This window comes from Artemia sp. Qi Xiang Cuo, chromosome 8 (assembly GCF_049724085.1).
Source record: "Artemia sp. Qi Xiang Cuo chromosome 8, ASM4972408v1, whole genome shotgun sequence".
Taxonomy (NCBI): Eukaryota; Metazoa; Arthropoda; class Branchiopoda; order Anostraca; family Artemiidae; genus Artemia; species Artemia sp. Qi Xiang Cuo.
The window spans coordinates 21,515,609-21,541,272 of record NC_142801.1 but is presented as its reverse complement, the minus strand read 5'-3'; the positions used below and the strand labels follow the sequence as shown (position 1 = coordinate 21,541,272).

The 25,664-nt window shown below is 33.8% G+C and overlaps 1 protein-coding gene across 1 annotated transcript; it reads left to right on the top strand.

The window, feature by feature from the left end:
- The first annotated feature begins 680 nt into the window (after nt 1–680).
- On the top strand, nt 681–25,664 carry LOC148949242 (sodium/potassium-transporting ATPase subunit alpha-B). The gene is made up of 11 exons (XM_089093288.1): nt 681–930; nt 2,986–3,254; nt 6,860–7,170; nt 8,464–8,596; nt 13,179–13,371; nt 14,434–14,682; nt 17,227–17,508; nt 17,813–18,164; nt 21,222–21,396; nt 22,047–22,279; nt 25,049–25,664. The coding sequence occupies exons 1-11, from the start codon at nt 735–737 to the stop codon at nt 25,167–25,169; spliced, it is 2,514 nt and encodes an 837-aa protein (XP_088949414.1). The 5' UTR covers nt 681–734; the 3' UTR covers nt 25,170–25,664.

Genomic DNA, 25,664 nt, shown 5'->3' with positions numbered 1-25,664 from the left:
GTAATCTGCCATGGAAAGGTGCCAGGGAACGTAAAGTGGTGGAAATACACCGGAGGGAACATAGAGTAAGCAAAGTATAACCTAGATTACTACTCATGCACTACCAGCTGTGGACGCTAACAAACTGAAAAGATATACCTCAGACGGGAACTAACCCCCCAAGCACCGTGGTCAAGTGTCACACCGCTGGTGGCCGCAAACAGTTCAGCTGTATAGCAATAAAACGGTTTAACAGCAAGCAAGTCCATTTTCTATCATCCTAAACTGGATTCACTTCCAAAGTCTATAAAATTCGTCTTTTCGTGTGAAACGTGTTTTTAAATTTTTGGTTACTGGGTGTCGTTAGTTGTTCTTTACCGTGTTGCAGCTGTCGCTAAAACGATGAAAAACTACCGCAACCATTCCATCCGCGTAATAACTCGCGAAGTCACTATCCGTGGTAAAACGTTGACACAGCCCATATATATTTAACCCCTTTATTTGGTTAAAATAGTATATTTTAAGGCCATTGACAATGAGATTTTACTAATACCTATATTTAGTTAGCGTTAATTTGAGCCAATCGGATTTGCGTATAATTTTCTGATTGGGTGAAAAATTCTAGGAAATATTCTGATTGTACTTAACTACTTTTTGTTATATCTAGGTATATCTAATCGTTTCTCTTGTTACAATAGTATGCCCTGGCATTGCGTGAAGGACAAAGAGTAACACTCAAAGCTGAAGAACTGACAATGGGTGACATCGTGGAAGTGAAATTCGGTGACCGAGTCCCAGCTGATCTTCGCGTCCTTGAAGCTAGAAGCTTTAAAGTGGATAACTCCTCCCTCACCGGTGAATCGGAACCACAAGCTCGCTCCCCAGAATTTACAAATGACAACCCATTGGAAACTAAAAACTTAGCTTTCTTCTCAACTAACGCTGTTGAAGGTATTTTCGTTATTTTTTTCTGCAGGCTCATATGCATAAGAAAAAAAAAAAAATTATTTCGAAGAATCTCATTTCAGAAATTTCAATGACAACCCACTGACAATGACAATGACAACCATGCTTTCTTCTCGACCACCTTTTTTCTTTAAAATTTGTTCAGTTTGATATGTTGATCCGGTACATAGGAGGAAGTTATAAAAATGTACTGAGGTATTACGATTTTCTCTTGCTAATTTTCGTATGTCAAGCCCCCCTTTTTTTAAATCAAATTCATCTCCCTTAATTAAAAGTCCTTTGGTACTCACCTGACGCTGTGCCTACTACGAAACCGTTCATGTAGACATCGTAGTTACAAACTCCAAAGAGGGCTGTGGCTGGGGAGGCTCTATGATATCGTAAATGTTTGCTCTTTGTATATTCACTTCCTCTCATGAAACCCTAAATTTTTCTCAATTTTTTTGGCATTTTTAATTTAAAATACAAAATAGTATTTGCTTTTATTGCTGCCCCTCCCCCTCGCAACTTAGCATAAAAGGGGAAATCAAAAGTTTCTAACTTAAATACTACAAAAAGTCAAAATCGGTTTACAGGTTATTTCATATCAGTAATTATAATGATGATCGCTCATAATATTTTAAAAAATTAGTTTATTTAAATATCCGGCAGAAATCTTTCAGAAAGCTGAAGATCAGGATCAGTTCAATTAGTCCATTTAGGTCAGTTTATTTAATTAAAAAAAAAATGACCCATTAAAAAAAAAGGTAAAAAGGAAATTAAAAAAAGGATCAAACCATGGAATAAATTTATTATTTGATTACGAAAAAAAAAATTACCCATTAAAAGAAAAAGGTAAAAGATGAAATGTAAAAAAGCAAAAACGATTAAAATTATGGAATAAATCTATTATTTAATTACAAAAAAAAATCAGCCATTTAAAGTAAAAGTTAAAATGAAGACCTGGCTTTAGTAGGTTTGGATCTTTTCCCCTGTCAACTTCTTTTTTGCTTTTATTTGCTCACTTTTGTTCACTTCATTCGTTTCCACTTTTACTAAAGAATATACTTATTGCTGGTAAGAATTCGTTGCGCTTTACAAAACCGTTGAAAGTAGTTGAAAATTTGAGAATTTTTATATTAAGATTTACATGGCAAGAAATGAAAAATCTTAACAAAACATTAAGAAATTATGCAGCCAAATGAAACCAACGGAGAAATTAATTAATTCCTAAAACCACACTGGTTATGCATGCCAAAATAAAGCTAAATTTTAGAAAAAAGAGCTAAAAGCCTATTTTAATTTAGGGTTTTGTTTTTTGAGCCTCGTTTTGTTCTTATTTTGGTCTTAGGGATTTTATCTGTATATTTGTCACTGTTCACTTATTTTTCCGCTCTGATATACAGGCGGGCAGAGGTCTCAACCGAGTTCTCTGCAAATTGCATTCCAAAACAAAGCTACATTTTGGAAAAAGAACTTATAATTTAAGTTAGGTTTTTTGCCTATTATAAGCCTATTATAATTTAGGTTTTTTGAGCCTCGTTTTGTTTTTATTTTGTCATTAGGGATTTTATCTGTATATTTTTCACGTATTTTTGCGCTCTGAGGACAGGCGGGCAGAGGTCTCAACTGAGTTATCCTTCCTTTCTTCACTTTACTTTTCCTTTTCTTTCCTTTTCTTCATTTATCCTTCCTTTTCTTCACTGGCTTGAAATATCCTTGTTTTTTGCTTCATTTTGAACGAATGGAAACGAAAGGTAATAAAGGGTAAACGTTTTGTGCTGCGAGCTACGTGTTATTAATAGTTTATTTAATAAAGTTTAGTATATTTAATAAAGTCATTAAATATTTATAATTACTTTTTTCATTTTCATACAAAAAGTTATGATAAAATTAATAACATGTATTAAATAGATTTAATAAATTTAGAATCAAAGTTCTTTAATAGCCAGTCGGTCACTGCCGACTGGCTAGAATCGACTTACCTAAAATGGCATTTAGGCCACTACTGGCGATCGAAAACGCTACTGATCTGTACCGCACTATTTAATTTTTCTCTAGGTACAATGAGAGGTATTGTGATTGGTATTGGTGACAACACTGTTATGGGTCGTATTGCTGGTCTCGCCTCTGGGCTGGAGACTGGAGACACGCCTATTGCCAAAGAACTCGCCCACTTTATTCATATTATTACTGGCATCGCTGTGTTTCTTGGTGTCAGTTTCTTCATTATTGCTTTTGTCATTGGATATCACTGGCTGGATGCTGTAGTCTTTCTAATTGGTATTATCGTTGCTAATGTACCTGAAGGTCTTCTAGCCACTGTCACTGTAAGTAGTCTTCGTCTTTTATCGTCCTATGAACTAATTGAGGGCCTCAGATTCCAATTCTATCAAGTTCACTTTTTACATTTTTTTAAAGTTTTTTTGTGTGTGTGCATAAGTACTTGATTCGCGAGAAACAGCATTTTGCCAAATAGGCTTTTACGACGAAGAAAAAATTTTGTTTCGACCCAACAAAAAATTCCAACCGTAATATGAAAGAAACCTAAACTAACATTCGCCCAAATGATGACATTGTTTTCGCCGGGCGATTTGAAATTCGGTTCTTGGAACGAACTTCGACTCCTTTGGTTTAAACCTGAGAACAAGACGCAAAGCTCACTAATGAGAAAAATCAGTGGCATCACTTCAAGAAATTTTACGGGAGGGGGGAGGGACAAAATATCTTTTGAAGTCAAATAAGGGGGGGGGGCAACTTTGTCATTATTTTCAATGTAAATACCAAAAAGGGTGTTTTTGAATGAAGATACCCCGCAAAAAAAATTTCTTTTCAAAATCTAGGAAGGAACAAAATTGCCCCCCCCCACCCCCCTAATTGGCACCACTAGAGGAATTGCAAATATTGGCATTGATTTAAATTAAGTAAAGGTATTATTGAGTAAAGATTGTGAGATAAAAGAAACACAATGTTGTTATGTATATAATTTTACTTCAATTTTCTGTATGTCAACATTTAATGTTTTTCTCATTTATTTTGACTGATAAAGAAATGACAGTTATTTGTTTGCTTACATTATCTTTTCCATTCTGTATCAAATTTCCCCATAAATAATTTATGAACAGACAAGTCATGCAATTTGATTATTTACTCTTTGGCGTTGAATTTACGCAAGCAAAGGTGTTGCTTCATATCACTTTTCGTGCCGATTGCATTTTTCGTCTCATTTTATATCGGGTGCCAAGATATTAAATTTTTGTGAAGTGAAAATTTATGAAGAAAGGTGATTTAATTTGCTTTTAATGGTTTTTTGAACAAAAGCTATCTTATCCCCTGATCTGTCTTAGGTTAATCATTCCTGAAAACCGTGATTTTCTTAGGTTTTTTCTTTTGGCTGTTTCAAAATTATGAAGTCTTTAGGGCAGTACTACATTTTTGTCAGTGTTGCCACGTTTAGCCCCGTAAAAATAAATATACACAGCTAATTAGTCAAACTACAGTGATTTTCGTTCAAAAAATTCACACATTTACATTTTGTTGTTTCTTAAAAACAACCCGGAGAGTAGCTCCAGCATTTTTATTGGGGGGGGGGGGGCAATAGGGGTTTATATCCGGATAGTCAAGAGGCAAGGGCTATATAATAGTTTCTGAAAACAACTGACGCCCCTGAAAACAACTACACCTTCAAAGTAAAGCTGTACCTTCGTAAGCTGTGTGGTGCCTTTAGCTTTCTTTTGTTGATTTTCGCCTTCATTTTTGTGTTTTTCAAATTTGGCGCGGTACTACCAAAACCTCCGCAACTGGAAATGAATTTTTTGTTTATTTAAAACTGAATTTAGGATATTTTCTGATTTAAGACATATATAGTTATGCAAATCCCACTTATCCATTTAAAATAAGTACATTTCATTTGCACTGTCCTTTGTACTTCTGATTAAAATGAATTATATATAATTAATTAAAGATAAAATTTAACTAAGAAAAACTGAAGTATTTGCTGTTTACTTTTTAAATGAATGGTTGATTGTAAAAAAAAGGTCGGAAAATGTGAATTATAGTGTCTTAAATATTTTCATATGTTATTTCTCGTCCTGAAATTTTTTTTTGCTATTTTAATGCATAATTTTTTTTTCCCTGAAAGAAACCTATATTGCAAAAAGCGGTTTAAATATTCAAAACTCTTAAATATATCAATGGTTTAAAAAAAAAAAAAAAAAAAAAAAAAAAAAATGCCCGGAAACAAAAAATAATGGTATCCTGATCCTCCTATTTTTTATAATCTGAAAATGTTCACTATATAAAAAATAAAATAAAAATAAGAGTTGGAAAAAAAGGGAATTTTACTGTATTAAGTATTTTCAGATGTTATTTATTGCGCTGACAATTTATTTTTTTTTTTTTAATGCTTGATAATTTTTGTTAAAGAAAATCGTAAAGCAAAAAGCGGTTAAAATATTGAAAATATTAAATATTGCGAAAATATTATATATATATATATATATATATATATATATATATATATATATATATATATATATATATATATATATATATATAAAAAAATAAATAGCATTTCAAGGTATTTTCGTCAGGAACGAATAAATTATATTTCTTGATAAAAATATTATCTTTTGTTTCAGGATTACTTAGAATAAGTTTACTGTACGCTTAACATTAATCCTATATTTTCTGTGTTTGAGGGAATATTAAACTATTTACTTTACTTTTTTCAAAAGACATAGTTTAATTATTCTGAAAAAGGGGAATATTTTAATGATTTTATGGTGGAGGATAAATATTTGTTCTACTAGCCACGTTCTCTATTATAATATCAAAATAGCTTAATTTCGATTCAAAAGAAAATTCTAAAGATATTCTTTTTTTAAAATTAATACTGTTTCTTTTTATTTAAAAAAGAGAAAGGTTAACTGGATCAAAATATATGATGTAAAATAAAGTTTACTTTATATTAAATACATAACACGGCGGAAGGGAGGTTAGCCCCCACGTGAAACGTGGGGGCTAAATTTAACGTTAATCAATTCAAAGTTATCAATTTTCAACGTTATCAATCGTAATCGATTCAACGTTATCAATTATCAAATTCAACGTTAATCAATTTTCCTGTAAATTCCCCATTTATTGCTTTTTCTTAAAGAATCCATAGGAACAAATTTCTGTGCACATGACGGATCAGTTTGGTTTTTATTACTTTTATTTTTCAATTCTATGGTTTTTATTTGTATATAGCGGTCATCACGTTCACCCCCTTTATGTAATAATTTGGTGAAATTTATTTCAGGGGCTCTTAAGGTCACTTGCTTAATCTGTGTCGATTGGTACAAACCAAGGAAATCTGGAAAGGCTTGTGAAAAAATGTGAACAAAAGAAATAAAGGAAGAACTAATAATAGGAAAATTTGAGAAAAAGTTGTAATATAGTAGCTGCTGAACATATTACGCAAAATTCCCTACAAGTTGTCAAATTTTATAAGAGTTTTATTTTGTGACTGTTTTGTAACTTTGTAGAGGTCACTGAAAAGTGGGTGCCTTTTCAAGGAATATCCACTTTGATGAAATAGACGTTAAAAATAATAGAAAGAATAAATGGGTTGCGCTTGGGCTCTGAAGGGATATGTAGGACAGAGAAGCGGCCAAGGACTCTGTCCTCCTCCCATACTTAACCGAAGGGTCTGCGTGGTCCGGGTTTGGAATACAGAGCGAATGGAATTTATCTCACCTGGCCACATTTCTTTTTTTTATAATTTATTTTCATGAAAGCATATGCTATTTTTATATACATTTTCTACATTCATGGCCAATCTTGCGATAGTTTTTTTCTTCTGAAAAGTCAGTTTTTTCTACATCCGAAGTGTTCATACAAGGACCGAGACATGTCAACCAGAGCCAAAACCTCATTCACGTTTTTTTTTTAGGTATGTTTGACCCTGACAGCCAAACGTATGGCTTCTAAAAACTGTCTCGTCAAAAATCTTGAAGCCGTCGAAACCCTTGGCTCCACCTCAACAATTTGCTCAGATAAGACCGGCACCCTCACACAAAACCGTATGACAGTCGCTCACATGTGGTTCGATGGAACGATCACTGAGGCTGATACTACTGAAGATCAGTCAGGGGCTCAGTTTGATAAATCATCGGCTGGATGGAAAGCTCTTGTTAAAATTGCCGCTCTTTGCAGTCGTGCTGAATTCAAGCCTAATCAAAACACTACTCCAATTTTGAAAAGGTATGACCTCCCAGCTTTTTAGGTGTAAATTGACAACAAGCGCATATCCAAAATTTTTTGTTCGCGAGGGAGGGGGGGGGGGGGAGGGCTACAAAAATCTGTACAAAGCCCATCAAAATAATTTGTATGTATTTTCGTTATTTTTCTACGTGTCGGAAAAATTTCGACTTCATAATTGCTACCCCCTCCTCCCACCCCCCCTTGATATGGAATTGATTGAACGTGTTGCAAAATCTGTGTAATAATGAAATAAATGGCTAAAATTGATTAGACGGATATTATTCATTGCCTGTGCCAAATTTTCCCTCTGAATCAATTGGTGAAGTCCGTCTGTCAAAAATCTTTCAATTAAAGTCAGAAAGGGCTTTATTATTTAAATAAGCTCTTTATTTTTTAAGCACTTTAAGTGCTTGAAGTGAGATTTAAATTTTTCTTTTTAATTTATATGCATACATTTTTTATTTATATATTATTTAAAATATTATATATTTTTAAAATGTATGTATGTATTTTTTGTTCATTTCATTTATTTATATCTTTTATTTATATTATTATTTAATATTTTATAAATGTTTAAGATTTTTAAATTATTTAAAAAAATCAAAAATCTTCCATCAATTTGTTATTGTTTTTGTTTTCTGTTCATTCAACCTTTTTTATTATTGCCTCGGTGGGGAAGCAACGCAAATATTTTGGTCTGATTGTGAGGTTCTTTGTGACCCTGAGAAAATTTCAAAACTGTTTTTTCATGCCCATTTGTTTTTTGTTGTACCTGTCTCCCTTTTGCACAGATGTGGCGACATTTGTTTACTATGAATTGCTATAGGTCAAGGTTTTTAACACTGTGCATAGCACTTCCATTTTCAACCTGTGGTAATAAAAATACAAAGTGCTTTCAAAATTTTTTGGGTATTTTTGGGTGATTTTTAGATTCCAAATTCTCAGTCAGATGCGCACAGAGGGGGGAGATGCCTTTGGGCCCATGTCTCCCTGAGACCTACATGTTTGTCAATTTGTCCTGAAAATTCCAATATTGCATAATTTGCTTCTTTTTGCATTTTTTGAATTTTTGATTTGTTATACTTCTTAAGAAAAGAAACTCCGATCAATGAACTCTTCAATGAAACAACATTCACAACAAAATACTGTTGTTAAATCTTCCATTGTGTTGGCCCATGGCGGAATATTTTAATTAAGAAATTTTGTCCAGACGTAATATAGCCCGTATCAACAATTTTTCCATCTTTAACAGTGCAACTTTAATTTTGAAATGTAAATCTTTTCTCATTCTAGGGAAGTAACTGGTGATGCCTCTGAAGCTGCTATTTTGAAATGTGTGGAACTGACCACTGGCGAAACTGAAGCTATTCGAAAGAGAAACAAGAAAATATGTGAAATTCCCTTTAATTCTGCCAATAAATTTCAGGTAGGAGCCTAATAATAAATCTTGTTCCTCCCAATAATAAGGAGGGATCTTGTTCCTCCTTCGAAGGAGGAACAAGAAGAACTGTGAAATCCCATTCAACTCTGCCAACAAATTTGAGGTAGGAACCTAATAATGAGAGAAAAATAGGTCACAGCAAGTATATGAAGAAGAGAGAGAGAGGGGGAGATGGGAGGAGTTCTCGATGATTTTCATATGTGTTTTGGACCTTCTTGAAGGATCAAGGGAGTACAGGGACAGGGTTTGGGAATGGGAAATGTGTGGGGGATCAAGACAGGTTTTAAGTTCCGGTAGGTTTACGGGTGTTTGAATTGAACTGTTTGAATTATAAAACGAAAAAAAGAAAATTTTGCACCACGATTTATCTATTCTTCCTGGGTGCTTTGCCCTAACCTTAGCGGGTAAAAAGCTCCCCCAGTATCATGTCTGATCTCCAGTGTCATGTCTAGGTATAACAATGGAGTGGGAGAGGTCACACCAGATTATATCCAGTAGTGAACTTTTAGAATATTTGCTTCTAGGAAAAGAAAAAAGTTATCTTTTAAAGAATTTCTATTTCAGTCTCTCTGAAGATTTTCTATAAATACTGACTATGGGGTTTTTACTTCTTATAAGAATAGGTCCAAACAGGCCCCAACACCCGGAAGGGGGGGGGGGGGGAGTAAAAAAAACTAAGTATTTAGGCCATTTTTTTCTGTTCTGTTTCTGAAGAACTGTGAAATCCCCTTCAACTCTGCCAATAAATTTGAGGTAGGAACCTAATAATGAAAGAAAAATAGGTCAAAGAAAGTATATAAAGAAGAGAGAGAGGGGGAGATGGGAGGAGAGAAAGTGGGAGATGAGAGGAGAGAAAGTGAAAGGGGAACTTCTCCTGAGAGTTGTTGAACATGCTCAAATCCCATTTTTATAACCATCTAGCTTATCTTATTGTTTATTCAGTTCTCGATGATTTTCATATGTGTTTTGGACCTTCTTGAAGGATCAAGGGAGCGCAGGGACAGGTTTTGGGAGTGGGGAGTGTGTGGGGATCAAGACAGGTTTTAAGTTCCGGTAGGTTTACGGGTGTTTGAATTGAACTGCGTAAAAAATTTATTTAGTATTTTAATTGTCAAACCTATATAGTTTGGAAATAAGGTAGACAGTGGTATCAATCGAAGGGGGGGGGGGGGGGCATGATCACCTAGATTCCTCCTCCCCATAGATTTTGAAGTCTTTTTGATGGTATTTATTGAAACATGCCTTTTTTTTTGGCGTTTTTATTGAACAAATTGAAAAAAAAGACAAATTCGCCCCTCCTAGATTTTGAGAGACATTTTACCTCAACCCCTAAATTTTGGTGAATCGACGTAAATGAAGTTGGACGACATGGGTTGGGTCAATTGGGCTTGAGTTTATATTTTAGCACCGTGACAGTTTTAGTGATCAAGTTTTATTGATCTTCGATGTTTTGATGTAAAAAAGGATGACTCCAAAAGCCTATTAATAAGAAAAATTCTGATTGGCCGGATCAGCTGATTTGAGGATCTTTAGTATCTCTATGCTCAAAGCAACTAATTTGGCCATCTCTTAAGTCCATAGAATTTCTTTCCTATTGTTAGAATCTTTAATGTAATTTATAATCGCTTGGAATTTGAAGTGTTTATTATATTCCAAAGACGCTTTCTGTTTCATCAAGCATGTTTTTAAATGATTATTTTCAAATGTCTGTATTAATTTTAAATATCAAAAAAACGAAATAAAATAGTGACCTATTATTATTATTAGGGCTGTTGCTATGAACGATGAGTTACTACTGTTGCGGCAAAAAGTATTTATCATACATGTTCTGTACAGAAGTAAACGAGCCTTCATTATTTTTGGAATCGTGCTTTCACAGTGTGTTTAGCACTTTGAATTTATTGCTCACTTTCCTTCATTTTTATAGAATCAATGGCTAATAATCTTTAATCATTATATAATCTATATTAGAATTGCTAGTTCTTCAGATAGAATTGATTTGATGCGATGGCGACATCAAAGATATTTGCGGTTAAATTTCTCGAAATAAAATATTTATGACGACTTATTTCTGTTCTGTTGTTTTAAAAATACCCTGCTTTCGTTAATTTTTTATTCCTCGTATATGGTCTACGTATAGGTCTACGGATGATATAGGGGGATTCATTTACCCCTTCTTCTTTTAATTTCTTTCTATGACTACTGGATGTATCTATGATAAAGATAATTTCTTAAACCACATTGGCCTGACATCACATAAAGAAAGAAAAACGAGCAAAAAAGGGGTTTTTATAGGCCAAATGAAAATACTGAAAAAACAAAGCGAATATTTCGAGAGGACAAACGCCTCTCTTCTTCAGCGCGAAACGAAATAATGTATCCAAGGAAAGTTCCGAAGAAAAAACAACAAAAACATACCAGGAACTTCAATGTGAAAAGAACCCTAAAAATAATGAAATAACCAGAAACTTGAAAGATGAAGAAAATTGAATAAAAGCCAAAAATTATAAGAATTAAAACCAAATACCTAACAACCATAAAAGTGAGTTAAGTTTCGCGCTGAAGAAGAGAGGCGTTTGTCCTCTCGAAATATTCGCTTTGTTTTTTCAGTATTTTCATTTGGCCTATAAAAACCCCATTTTTGCTCGTTTTTCTTTCTTTCTGGGATGCATCTATCTGAATTTATTTTATATCCGCAAGCATGAAGAATATGCCAGTAATATCGTTTGTTTAGAACCTTTATCATTAAGCTAATATGGTTATAACTGGAACCTAGTAATGAAAGAACCAAAGGGGAGCAGGCGGTGGAGCCGCTCAATATGATATCTTACCCGAAAAAGAACTTTTGAAAATATAAATGCAAAATATCTATATGCAAAATATCATCTTGCATATGAAGATGCAGTTTTTGTCGAATTTTGCATTTATTTTAATATTATCTTTAGTTGCCTACAAAAAGCACGTAGATATAAAAATTAGCTTTCAAATGAGCCCTTAAACATCTCTCCATGATTTTTCAGTGTCCCACTAGCGGCGATGGAAAACAAATCTGGGAAATGTTTTGTTACTATGGGCTAGAGTTCGTTCTTTGCTAGGTTTTACCTTGACACCATAGCCTTGAGTATACTATAATTTTTGTTATTCATAGTTAGTTAATAGTAATCCACAATTAAACAAAATTATTGTTCAATACAATAAAAAATGATTGATTCACCTTTTTTTTATCCTATTTATTTGTACCTTTGTTTTGGATACATCTGGGCAGTGGCATTTCTAGGCCTGGGTAGGGGAGGGGCGGCTGTCCTCCCCCAGTTTTCTTTATATCTTCCATTACATTCTTTTTATTTTAAATTTTCATACTCCTGTGGTAAACCCCCCTCCCCCCAGATTGTGAGGCCTAAAACCGCTGCTGCATCCGGGTAATATGGTGTATAGTAAATTAGTAACTTTTTAAAATTGATGAGCTGCTGCATTTCTTCTATTTTTGTATTCTTCCTTAATAATTGTTCGTTCGTATGTATTAATTCTTTTCCTGGTTGCTTATATTTCATACACGAGGAAAATACATTAAAGAAAAAAAAATTATTAGTCCTATAAGTCTTATGTAATTATTGACTAAAGAATTGAAATTTTTTTTTTGTAAATTTGCTTCTTCAAAGTCAAAATTAGTATCCTTGTTTATTTTTTTGCTGAACACGCTCTTAAAAAGGAAATGATAATCAAACAAGAATGTATGAAGCCCTCTGTGTCCTGTAATCTAACTTTTGGCGTTGTCGAATTTAGCTAATTAGTTTTGCTCATTTATTTTCAAGGCACAACTTGGCAACACTACTGCTTATATAGCTTCTTATTCAATTGTTAGGTATCAGTCCATGAAAATGAAAATCGATATCTCATTCAAAATCAACGGCCCTTTTGTTTTAGTAGTCTTTCCTAAAGAATCAGGACAAAAAGTAAACCTTTAGTGTAAATGCGAGGGCTGAGGAAGGGACAGCCCCTTTCATAGAGAATCTGTTCGTTTTAAGTTTTAATGTTACTCCTTATTTTCCGTTGTAAAACTTTTTTTTATGCCTGATTGTTTTCAAATCATGTCAGCATTTGATCTTCTTGTTTGAAGAAAATTCATATTATGTAACATAACACCTTTTGGGTGTCCGAAGTGGAAATGCCAACTAGTAGTTTTCCATTATCAACAAAGTCCACAGCAAATAAAATATTCTTCAAACAAGAATGTATGAAGCCTTCAGTACCCTTTAATCCAACTTTTAACGTTGTCAAATTTCATTAAATAGTTTTGCTCATTTATTTTCACGGCTCGACTTGGCAACACTGATGAAAATAGGGTAATGCGCTAAAATGTCCTTAATTTCGATACACCCAAAACAAAAGTCACCTAGGAGTGGTTCAGCGCAAAAAAGATTTTTTACTTTGATGTTCTTGGTTTTTCAATAGCTTTGAGATTTTCCATTTGCCAAGAGTTTAAGTGTTCATAAATGTGAAATCGAATCACCAAAACAACATCACCGAACCTTTAAGGTCCGAATGATGCTTCTTATTCAATTTTTAGGTATCAATCCATGAAAATGAAGATAAAAGCGACGGCCGCTATCTGTTGGTGATGAAGGGAGCCCCAGAAAGGATATTAGAGCGCTGCTCAACAATTTTCATGAATGGAAAGGAGATTGAGATGACAGAGGAATTGAAAGAGGCCTTCAACAACGCTTACATGGAGCTTGGAGGACTTGGCGAACGAGTACTTGGTAAGGGGGGCTTCTTCTAAAGACGCTTTTATTTAACTTGGTCTGTTTAAAGGATCAATTATCATATATCAAATGGATGAAATATATCAAAAGGATCAAATATCAAATGTTCAGAGAATAATATTCTCTTTGACATCTATGGCTCCTAGTCCTAAAAAAATGGAAAAAGGGAAAAGAAGGGGGTCACCCCCCTCCCTCTCCAGAAGAAGGCCAATGGAGATGCATTTTCTTATAAGATACTAACGTTTTTTGATAATTAAGTCATGAAATGTAAATAATTCCGTCAGTGATTAAATTAGTAATTCTCTCCTAATATGTCAGGAAATGTAATTTTACAGAAGAAAATTGTCTTATTTTAACAAGAGACCCCTCTTCATTTCATGGACCAGGCACATACAAAGGATTTTTTCAGGGGAGAGAGGGGGGGGAGACATTTTTTATTTTATTAGGAATGCCTTATTAAGAGTGCCTAGAAATAATCTTTTATTTGATTGAAGACAGATTTTTCCTATTAATCTCTGAATCTATATACGTACTTATTCTTTTATAGGACCTCAGAACTGTTCATAAAACACTGCTAAAAATCACCAAAGGCCACACATTATAAAAATCCTGTTGATAAGATAAATTCCTAAATCATCAGCCACGACGTCTGGCTAATAACGTCATCTAATAGCCGTCATGGCTAATAACCATGACGAATGGCTAAATCATCAGCCATGGCTAATGACGGGTGATTGAAATATTATAAAGAATGCGTTTTACCTCACCAATAACGAATCACTTGTGTTTTGTTGTAAAAAATTGTCAGGCATAATTAAAAGCTATCGGAGCCCAAAATAGGTTTACGTGGAAATTTATTTTCTTTGGAGAAAATGAAAAAAAGAAGCAAAAATTGACGAATTATATTGGAAGCACGACAAATAACGGACGAACTATAAGAATATTGCGATATCAGGGGATGGGGTATGGGCCCTAATCCCACGTGTCTGCTTAGCTGGTTGGTGGGAATTGAGTTCGAAATTTGGCTTTTCATAAGCTCATGTATACTTTATTTTACAGGTTTCTGTGATTTCCTTCTCCCTCTTGATAAATACCCTCATGGATTCGCCTTCAATGCCGACGATGCCAACTTCCCCCTCACTGGATTGCGATTTGCTGGGCTTATGTCTATGATTGACCCCCCTCGTGCTGCTGTGCCAGACGCTGTTGCCAAATGTCGTTCAGCTGGAATTAAGGTTATTATGGTCACTGGTGATCATCCAATTACCGCCAAAGCCATTGCCAAATCTGTTGGTATTATTTCAGAAGGTAACTGGAACTTAATTCTCCTCTCGGTCTGTTTTGGGACTATTTGGGTTTATTATTTTTATGCGGAAGATGATAGTGTTTTTCCATCACATATGAAGTCTTAGTTTTAGCAGGACTTTCTTCGACTTATTATTGGCTCTTGAGTGACAAGGGTTCGTATCCTACTGATGCAATTTTGCCTCAACGGGGAATTGATATGTATTTCTTCTCTATTCCTCTCTGAGTAAATCAATTTATTAAATAATTGATTTAAAGACATAATTAAAATTAAAAACGTAATTATAACCTGTATATTCTCTAGGAGGGGGGGGCGAGCATATGGAAATTACTAATAGATCTTGCACCTACTTTACTACTTACGTTAACTATTATTTTATATAGTTATAGTAATAGTTATAGTTATTTAATAGTTATTTTATTCTAATAAACGCTGTCTTATAACATCAGTTCCGTTTCCTTTCCTTTCTTATGATGACATCTATGTTGAGGTGGCAGTTATTATGTTAAGAGCAGATTATGTTAAGTTAAGAGTATTATGTTAAGAGTATGTTAAGAGCAGTTACCGCGAAAATCAAAGTTTTGGATTAGTATTGGGGATAAACAATAATATACCAGAAATATTTGACAGTAATGTCCTCTGACGTTGTGCATCTTTTAATATGTTGTCTAAAAAGGAGACTCAACAACAGGGACGGTAATTCACGAAGATGTAGGGGGAGACCTGTTTTTCAAAACCTAGGGGGGGGGGGGTCAAGTTTATTTATTTGAAAAAAAATTAAAATACCGGAAAGTTATTTTAAATTTAGAAGGGGGATCAAGTTTGAAGCCCCCCCCCCCCCTAAATTGGCGTCCCTGCTGAACAAACACGGCAACTGACAACTATGTTCTCGTAAGTTATAAGTTCTTAAACATTAAAAAAAAGAGTAAGACGAAAAGGAAATTATGGTAAAATCTTAACTGATAGAATGAATTGCATCCTCATGAAGAATGTATTATGTTTTATTGAATCATCATTGCGCAATTTGGCTTATATTCATGATGCAACTCAAAAGCTGTTTGGCAAGGTTTAAATCGATGAAGGAAAATGACACGCTTTTCGGCTTTTGTAATTTGTATAATAATTAAGATATCTAAAGAAACGAAATAGATTATTAAATTTATATTTAAATTATTTAAATATGTTTAAATTATTTTTTTCGATTGTTTCAATATTGGCGATTCTTATATTTTGATATATCAAGATAACTGAGTATGCGACAGTGAACTTCCAAAAAAGGCTAACTTGATCTTATGGAGATGGGGGGAGGGCTAAAACTGAGCCGGTATGATCTTGTCCTAATTTGGTATTGTATTGGTCTATTTACCAACTTTTTCATGTTTTCATGAATACACTTGAATCGCTTGTTTTTTCTTCTTGGAAGGAGGGAAAAAATTAAAAAAGTTATATTATTTTAAAATAATGATTAACATTTAATAAGCCAATTCAGAAACCGCTAGCGATATAAAAGGAATCTAATTTCGTTTAAAATATATAATTTTTCTCTAATGGAAATCGTAGCTCAATTCCAGACGATTTTTACGCAGGCAAAGCTACGTATTGATGAAAAGGTGACTTGTTAGCTCAAGCAATTTATATAATATTTTATCTTTATGCTGCTATAAGCATGAATTATACCATAATTAAGCAATTTATAAAATTTTAGAAAATGGATTGAAAAAAGCTAAAATCTAGGGAAAATTAAGCAATTAAATCTGTTAAACAAAAACTAAAATCTGTTAAGGATAAGATTCACAAGACGATCCAATGACGCATACTATTTTTAGTAGCTTCTGTTTTTCTTCCTGAAGGTTCTGCCAATCTTCAAACTTAGAAAACGGATATGAGCGAACATATAAATACCTTATATCCCATTGAAAGTGGAACCGGAGGTGCGTGCATTAGAGAGGAGGGACTCCTGAGTATATTTCAGGAAAAATATAAATTCCTTATATCCCATAGAATGTGGAACCGGTGATGCATGCACTAGAGAGGAGGGACTGAGGAGTATACGCCCCTTCTACTGATTTGTGGAGAACATAAATACCTTATATCCCATGGAAAGCGGAACTGGCGACGCATTCATTAGAAAAGAGGGACTCAGGTGTACAACCCCTCCCTTCTCCTTAAAGAAATTACTAAAAACAGTAGTTGCTATCTCTGATGAAGAATTTTTCTCTTTAATACAAACGGATTATGCTATGGTAAAATTGCTATTTTATCACAATTCGTAGTTAATTACAGTTAATTGCAATAAATTACAATGACTTATTGAGTATGCACAATTATATTGGTATGTTAAACGTAATTTGGACAGCAAAATTAACTGTGTTTTAGTGTTTTATCGTCTATTCCCAATTCAACCCTTTGCTCGAAAAATTTTCTGAAAATATAAAATGGTATTTCCTTCTCCAACGTCCTTCTTTAGAGTCGCAGTCCCCCTGCCCAAGGGTAGGAGGCAAGTATGCTCAGAAGTAAGGCAGTTGTATAGATTCTTTTTCGTGCAGGTAACGAGACTGTAGAAGACATTGCTGCACGATTGAACATCCCAGTTTCTGAAGTCAATCCTCGCGATGCCAAGGCCGCTGTTGTTCATGGTGGTGAACTCCGTGACATCACTCCTGAAGCACTAGACGATGTCCTTCGCCACCACCCTGAAATTGTGTTCGCTCGTACATCTCCTCAGCAGAAACTTATCATTGTTGAAGGTTGTCAAAGGCAGGGTGCTATCGTGGCTGTAACTGGTGATGGTGTGAATGATTCCCCTGCTTTGAAAAAGGCGGATATTGGTAAGTCCTTTTTATTTTGAAACGCTTTTATTTACACATATATACATACACACACACACTATATATATATATATATATATATATATATATATATATATATATATATATATATATATATATATATATATATATATATATATATATATATATATATATATATATATATATATATATATATATATATATATATATATATATATATATATATATATATATATATATATATATATATATATATATATATATATGAAACATTGTTGTAATTTTTTTTTATAGCAGCTATTATAATTTATTTTCTAAATAGGTGTTGCTATGGGAATTGCTGGATCTGATGTATCCAAACAGGCAGCTGACATGATTCTCTTGGATGACAACTTCGCATCCATCGTCGTCGGTGTTGAAGAAGGTCGTCTCATTTTCGACAATTTGAAAAAGTCCATTGTCTACACTCTCACTTCAAACATCCCCGAGATTTCCCCCTTCCTTTTGTTTATTTTGTTCGACATCCCCTTACCCCTTGGCACAGTCACCATTTTGTGCATTGATCTTGGAACTGACATGGTGCCAGCTATCTCCCTAGCTTATGAAGAAGCAGAATCTGACATTATGAAAAGAAGACCGAGAAACCCCCAGACAGATAAACTTGTCAATGAAAGGTGATTATCATTCTTATTTTGAATCTTTATAAATGTGGTTGCCACGCGTTCGCAAAATCAGCGGGAAAATTGTCTCAAAATCACCTGGCTGGAAATAGGTTGTATTGAACTTAAAGTTAAATGATTTCAAAAGATGATGTATTCTCTGTTTTTTTTTTGTTTTTTTGTTTTGCTGAAGGGACTAAATTTAGTTGAGATAAATTTGAAGCTTGACGAACTTAATATTCATAACGATAGATAAAAGGTTCAAATAGGGAAGTCCTTTTAATAGACAGTGATAAGAGAGGATATTACTACTGATGACGGTCACTGCATATGTGACCGAAATATCTAGTATATTTTTTGTGAATTTATCTCTGTCTATTAAAAGGATTTTCCTATTTTAACTTTTTATTTATCGTCATGAATAGGCAGTTTGGTCTTCGAATTTATATATAAAAATTTAAGAGAGAAAAAACGAGTTTAATTTAAATAAAGTAGTGGAACAAAATCACGCACAAAAAAAAAATAAGAAAACTTTAAATAAAAAAATCCGAACATTTCGGCTCCGCGTCCGAGACGCGGATAAAAAGTTTTTTTATCAACTGATAAAAAAACTTTAAGGAAAAAGATACATTTTTATAAAATAAAACCATCTAAAAAACGACTACTAACACAAAAGAGAAAAAAAAGGATAAACAAAAACAAACTAACAAATAAATAAAACTCATATTTTAAACACTTCCAGAACTGAAAACTTTTGTGATAGTTGTCGTTTTTTAGATGGTTTATTTAAAAAAAAATTTTTCTTTTTTCTGGATTTTTTTTTTCGTTGAAAAAGGCTCCTGCACAAAGGAGAAGAAATGTTCGGATTTTAATATTATTTAGTTTTTTTTTCACTGCTTTATCTAAATTAAATCCATTTTTTTTCTTAATTTTTTTGTGAATGGAAAAGCAGTGTGATCGAAGAAATTATTTAACTTAATAGTCAGATTTTTTTTTTCATGAGTAAAAACCGGGGAAAGACCTTGGATATATCTTAGGTGTTTTCTCCTGTTCTTCCTTGGGGGAAGATGTGCTGCATGGTTTTGTTTCAAGCTCTTCAATAGGGCTTCAAACAGTAGTCTTGGAATACTGTCACTTTTTATTCTGTTTCAGTTTATTTTTCAGTTATTCTTTTACTTTATTAAGCGCTAAACAAACATTGAAAATTTAACAAATAACAAATTATTTGCTCACTTTTGTTTTCTTCATTCGTTTCCACTTTTGGTAAAGAATATGCCTATTGCTGATGAGTAAAAAATTCGCTTTACAAAATAGTTGAAAGTAGTTGAAAACTCGAGAATGTTTGTATGGAAATACACATGGCAAGAAATGAAAAAAATCTTAACACAACCTTAAGAAATTATGTAGTCAAATGGTAACCAATGGAAAAATTAATTGATTCCTAAAACCACGTATCTCAAAACAAAGCTAAATTTTAGAAAAAGAACTAAAAGCCTATTATAATTTAGGGTTTTACAAATAGTCAAATTTTGTGTCGGTGTTGTTTCTGTTTTCATCCGTATTACGACTGTGTATTATTTACTGTGGCTAATGAACATCCTTCAAACGGTTCGTTGCGTAAACTCCGTTCAAGGTTGTCACTGACCTTTTAGAAGGCGAACGGATATCATCTCAAAATCCTCCGATGAAAAAATGGAATACAAAAACCCAAGCATAGATTCGTAGTTTGTTTGTACGATATATCAAAATAATTTTCAGTTAGCCAAGGGTGTATGATAAGAATGTTTTTCTTTGAGGAGGAGAGGGTATTTCATATTCAACGCCTTGGACTAAGCACAAAATTTACAATTAAAGAATAAAAACTGGATAAAAGTGCATCTAGGCAGAACTGGTGTAATATGGCCGGGGTTTATAAGTCTTTTCTTTTCCTTTTTCTTTATCTACGATCTAGCCAACCCTATGAAAGACTTTTCTCCACTAATTTTGGATATTTTGTTGATTTTTGGACTGTACCCCTCTCACTTCTAACTCTAAGGGGGAATTCTGAAAGAATATCCGTGTAATATAGGTGGGGGGCCCTTTTTACCTTCATTTACGTTTTCTACGGCCCCAACATCCCCGTAGAAACCATAAGTTTTTATATATTGTCACGAAATACTTTCAGCTCCTCCCCCCCCCTCTTTTGTACTTTGAAGGATAAATTTGAAACATTTCGCCTCGGGGTAGCGATGTTGATTTTGTATATGTTAATAAACGCGTTTTTCTCTATTAAATGGTATAAAATCATTTATGTTGCAATTTGTTCAAGGTCTATTATGTCATATTTTTATTGTACTATAAGTCCACAAATACAGATTGTTAATGAAATGATGTTTGAATCTTTTAACTAAAAGAATTTACTGTTTTTCGAATTACCACAGCAGTAATTTGGATGAATCACTGTTAGTAACAATATTGTTCAAAAGTAATTCAATCTATTTGATTAATTCTGAATAATAATTTAATATTAAATTAGTTTAATATTATCTTGATGTAATTATTTTTCAATTAATTAAAATTTCAACATTACATTAATTAATTTAGTTTTATTACGCCTAGTTTTTTTTTACAGTTCTATCAAAAGCTACTTCTATCAAAAGTTTTCCAGTCAACATCTTTGAACGGGACCACCTTAGCTCTGTTCATTTCAAATTGATGTTATCAAAATCTTATTTCGTATATTTTAATTTTTGGGGGGGACTAAACACCCTAATGCATATGCCTATTTAAAATTGGGTTCAGTCAAAATCTTCTCATAAACAGTGAAGTTTTTTTTTGTGTATGTAAATTTTTCTCTTTTTTCAATGTTAATTTGATTCTATGCAATTCAATTTTATTAATTTAAATTAGTTTCAAATCTTATAAGTGATCCAAATAAATAGTTTTAATTAATACTTTATTTGATTAATTTAATATAATAATATAACATTAAATTAGTTTAATATTAATTTAACATAGTTTTTTTTAATATTACATTTAATTTCATTAGTTAATTCAGTTTCATCAATCTGATTTTCTTAATTTAAATTTCAGATTGATCTCTTTGGCATATGGGCAAATTGGTATGATACAGGCCTCTGCCGGATTTTTTGTATATTTCGTCATTATGGCAGAAAGCGGCTTTTTACCATGGGATTTATTTGGCATCAGGAAATATTGGGACTCGAGGGCCGTCAACGACCTCACAGACTCTTATGGACAGGAATGGGTATGTCAGGTTTTTTTTCTTTCCCTCTCTTCTAACTTTTTGAAATCTTTCTGAATTTTGGACGTATTTCCCCTAACATTGTTAGAAGAAAACGGTAGGACCAATTAAAACAGTCCCTAATTATGATATTTTTTAGTATTGCTCTGTCTTGAAACCATTCATGGAAGTTTCTTACGAGGAATCCCCCGTCCCAAGTTTTCTTCTACATGCTTGATTAATCTAACCCTTAAAATGCCTGTTTCTTTTTCAGACTCTCAACCCCGTTAAAAAATAGCTCTATTTGTTCCATTAGTATCATTATAGTCATAACATTTCTCCTGAGAGATTTTTTTTGTTTAGGTGTAAGATTCTTTGCTTGTGTAACCCAAATCTGTTGATTATGTCTGTTCGTCTTTCCCTCTTTCCCCGTTTTTTCTTCTCTCATTCTCTGTTTTCTCTCTTGTTTTGTTTCTCGTTCTCTCTTGTTTCTCTATCCCCCTCTCCCCCATCTCTATGTTTCTCTATTTCTTTTTCTCTTTCTTTTTTTCTCTCGCACATTTTCTGACACTATATTTTCCCCTTTTCACCGTTTCACTCTTAGAAAATATCTAAATTTGAGTTTTTTAGATCTTGAGCTCTCAGAAACCATCTTAATTATGCTTCTTTTTCAGACCTATGATGCCCGTAAACAACTTGAATACTCTTGCCACACAGCCTACTTCGTATCAATTGTTATTGTCCAATGGGCTGATTTGATTATTTCCAAAACCAGACGAAACTCAGTATTCCAGCAAGGAATGAGGAACAACATTCTCAACTTTGCTCTCGTGTTCGAAACCCTCTTGGCCGCGTTCTTATCATACACTCCTGGTATGGACAAAGGTCTTAGGATGTACCCATTAAAGTAAGCAAACAACCTACTCCTTATTCTAAAGGTTTTTAACCAAAAATATCCATTATGGATACCAGGAGGAGTTGGGGAGGGGGGGGAGGGGGGGGTGATATTCGTTTCTATATTATTCTGTCTTCACGTTTTGGTGCTGGTTCTTATGGGATACTAGTAGCTATTGTAAGAAATGGTGTTTAATTATAGTATCTCTAATTTTAGATCTCTATTAAATATATTATAGATTACTATTAATTATATTAATTATATTATAGTTTAATTATAGATCTCTGAGCTCAAGTGCGGATTTTATTACTATACTGTCAACTAATCTAAGATACGATACTAAACTATTGATACGATACGATACTATTGCTAAACAGTTCGTGATAACGACTGTAAATAAGGAGTGACTCGGCCCAATATCGACCGAAACTCTAAAAAAAGGAATTTGATAACAATTATTACATAAAAAAATTTGCTTTTTATGCTGATTCCGAATATATAAACCCAAAATGTCAAGAGATCTTAATGAAAATCACACCGTCAGATTCAGCGTCTCAGAGAACTCTACTGTAGAGGTTTCAAGGTGCTTCTACAAAATGTGGAATTTTGAATTTGTTGCCAGAAGAAAGATCACGGATTCGGGTTTATTTATTTTAGTTATTTTGTTTTATGGTGAGAATTTTCCGGGAGAGGAAATTTTCAGGGGGAATTTTGTACTGGAGGGAGGGATGGCAGGGGGATGTCCTGGCATAATTTGAAAAACCGTCAGATACTAAATAAATAAAAACAAGTTTTTAAACTGAAAGTAAGGAGTATCATAAAAACATAAAGCGAATATAGATTATTGCGCATAAACGGGGGCCGCCCCTTTGTAATCCCTCCCAATTTACATTATAATTAGAATTTTTGTCCCCTTTCTTTAAGAACAGCTCCTGAAACGTAAGGGCCGTTGATTTTGAATGGAAAAACATTTTTAAAGACTTTTAAGACTTTAGCCTAAAGAGCGAGGGCTGAGGAAGGGGCAAACCCCTTCCTCAGTTTTTTACTGTTTTAAAAAATAGAGGTGTGAGAAAGAGTCAAACTTTAGCGTAAAGAGCGAGGCGTTGAGGAGGGGACAGCCCCTTTCATATACGGAATAATTTCTGTTCGTTTTAAGTTTTGATGTTGCTCCTTACTTTCAGTTGAAAAACTTGTTGTTTTTTTATTTAATTTCTGATCGTTTTCTTAAATAATGCTTGGAAATCCGGCGCCCCTTCATAGCAATGTCCCTTCCTCCGTGGAAAGATCCTCCCAGGTAACCCCCGACCCCCCCCCACTACCAGAAAAAATCTTCCCTGAAAGTGTCTCTATACTTCCCAATAACCAATACTATGTGTAAACAATGGTTAAAGTTTCCAGGGTGCAGCCCTTTCCCTGGGGACGATAAGAGATTAATAGTCCTCAAATATATGGCTATTATATTGGTTAACTATTTTGAAACAAATGGCAATTTAAAAGTTATGATCGGGTGATTCCGGGGAAAAAATGAGCGTGGGAGGGGGGCCTAGTTGCTCTCCCTTTTTTGGTCGCTTAAAAAGGGTCTAGAACTTTTAATTTCCGTTTGAATGAGCCCTCCCGCAATATTCTAGGACCACTGGGTCGATACGATCACCCCCGGAAAAAAAAAACAACAAATAAACACGCATCGGTGATCTTATGACAAAAGATACAAAATTCCACATTTTTGCGGATAGGAGCTTGAAACCTCTACAGTAGGGTTCTCTGATACGCTAAATCTGACTTGTGTGATTTTCATTAAGGTTCTATGACTTCTAAGGGGTGTTTCCCTCTTTTTTTCGAAAATAAGGCAAATTTTCTCACGCGCGTTACTTTTAATTGGTAAGACTAAACTTGATAAAAATTATATATCTGAAATAAGCATAAAAATCTGATTCTTTTAATGCATGTATTCACATCAAAATTCCGTTTTTTACAGTTTCGGTTCCGATTTAGTTGGGTTACTCTTGACTCACAGTTCGCTACCACGAACTATTTGATATAGCCGTTTTATGAAGGAATCATTCCTCACCTGCCCAATCATGGTTGAAGCGTCATACCTAGTAAAGAATGAACTCTAGCATATAGTTACCGCTAATTTAAAACGTGTTTGGAAAAAAAAAGCTGCCAATTGGGGAAGAATTGTCACTTCAAACCTGGTAATTTATTTCTGCTGATCTTAATGGTAGAAGTTTTCTGCGAAAACAAATTTATGCAAATTAAAAAATGGAAATAAAAAAAAAAACATGGGAAAAAAATGGCTGAAACCGCTCAGAAATGGTATCTTTTACCGCCAGATCGAAATTAAAAGTACACCATTGAAATCAGCATAGTCGAAAACCCTATTGAGGGAAATTAACCCCCCCCCTCCCACCTTGAACTGCAAGGAAAATCAGTTTTTTACATGGGAACGACTGATGTGTCCGCTTTTTTTTCTTTAAGTTCCCCCCCCCCCTTAACAAAAGAGGCCTCTGCTTTGAAGCTTCTGCTTGTATATTTCAAACTAAGATAATATTTTTTATCTTTGTTGTGACATTTGCCATAGACGAATATTTGTTCCGTTAGCTATCACCACTGCTTTCAAATCTTAATTTAGCTTTCTGGTGTTACAGCTAACACGTGACCGAGTTTTTTTTTTACATTTCAATGAAAGCTGGGTTGAGTTACTTGGGTATAGATGAGACTTAAATCCGTAATGCAACTAATACATTATACCAGGCCAATAATTTTTCTTCTTCTTTTTAGGATCAATTGGTGGTTCCCAGCTATGCCATTCTCCTTTTTGATATTTGTCTATGATGAAGCCCGAAAATTCATCTTGCGTCGCAACCCTGGTGGCTGGGTAGAGCAAGAAACATACTACTAGCTAGCGCGGTGGGGTCTGCTAGCGGATATTGTATATCTAGCAGACTGTGTAGTTGCTTACGGCATTACGCCACGTAGTTTTCGCAAAATAGTCTCAAGTCTTTATTTTCTTAGGGCTCCGTGTCGACTGCCAAAATATAATAAATGTCCAAAGTGTTCCGATTCATTTAAATGTTTGAAAAACAGATTTTGGCGATATGGTAAGATTAAAACTGCGCGTAAAAAGATACATCTTGGTCGCTGCATGAATTTAATGATAGGACGAAAAGCGGGGTGGGACATACATATTTATTTTTGTTTATTCAATCTTGTATCTCTTTTAGATTTCAATTTTTAAATGGCAGAGGGTAATCTACCCCCTCTTCCTCTTCCTCAGTATTTTTTTTTTCTAAAGCTTGAGTCCAAGACTTGCCATTCAGTAATTTCTATGGTGGCTCATGTTTGTTGTAAAGTGAGAAAATTTTCTGTTTTTATGAATAAAGCTGTTTTAAGTTTA

Bases quoted from the DNA above. Each gene is read 5' to 3' on its own strand.
- LOC148949242 (XM_089093288.1), top strand. From the start codon at position 735: ATGGGTGACATCGTGGAAGTGAAATTCGGTGACCGAGTCCCAGCTGAT. The intron at 8,597-13,178 runs GTAGGAGCCTAA...TTCAATTTTTAG, and splicing joins ATTCTGCCAATAAATTTCAG to GTATCAATCCATGAAAATGA. The intron at 17,509-17,812 runs GTAAGTCCTTTT...TTTTCTAAATAG, and splicing joins TTTGAAAAAGGCGGATATTG to GTGTTGCTATGGGAATTGCT.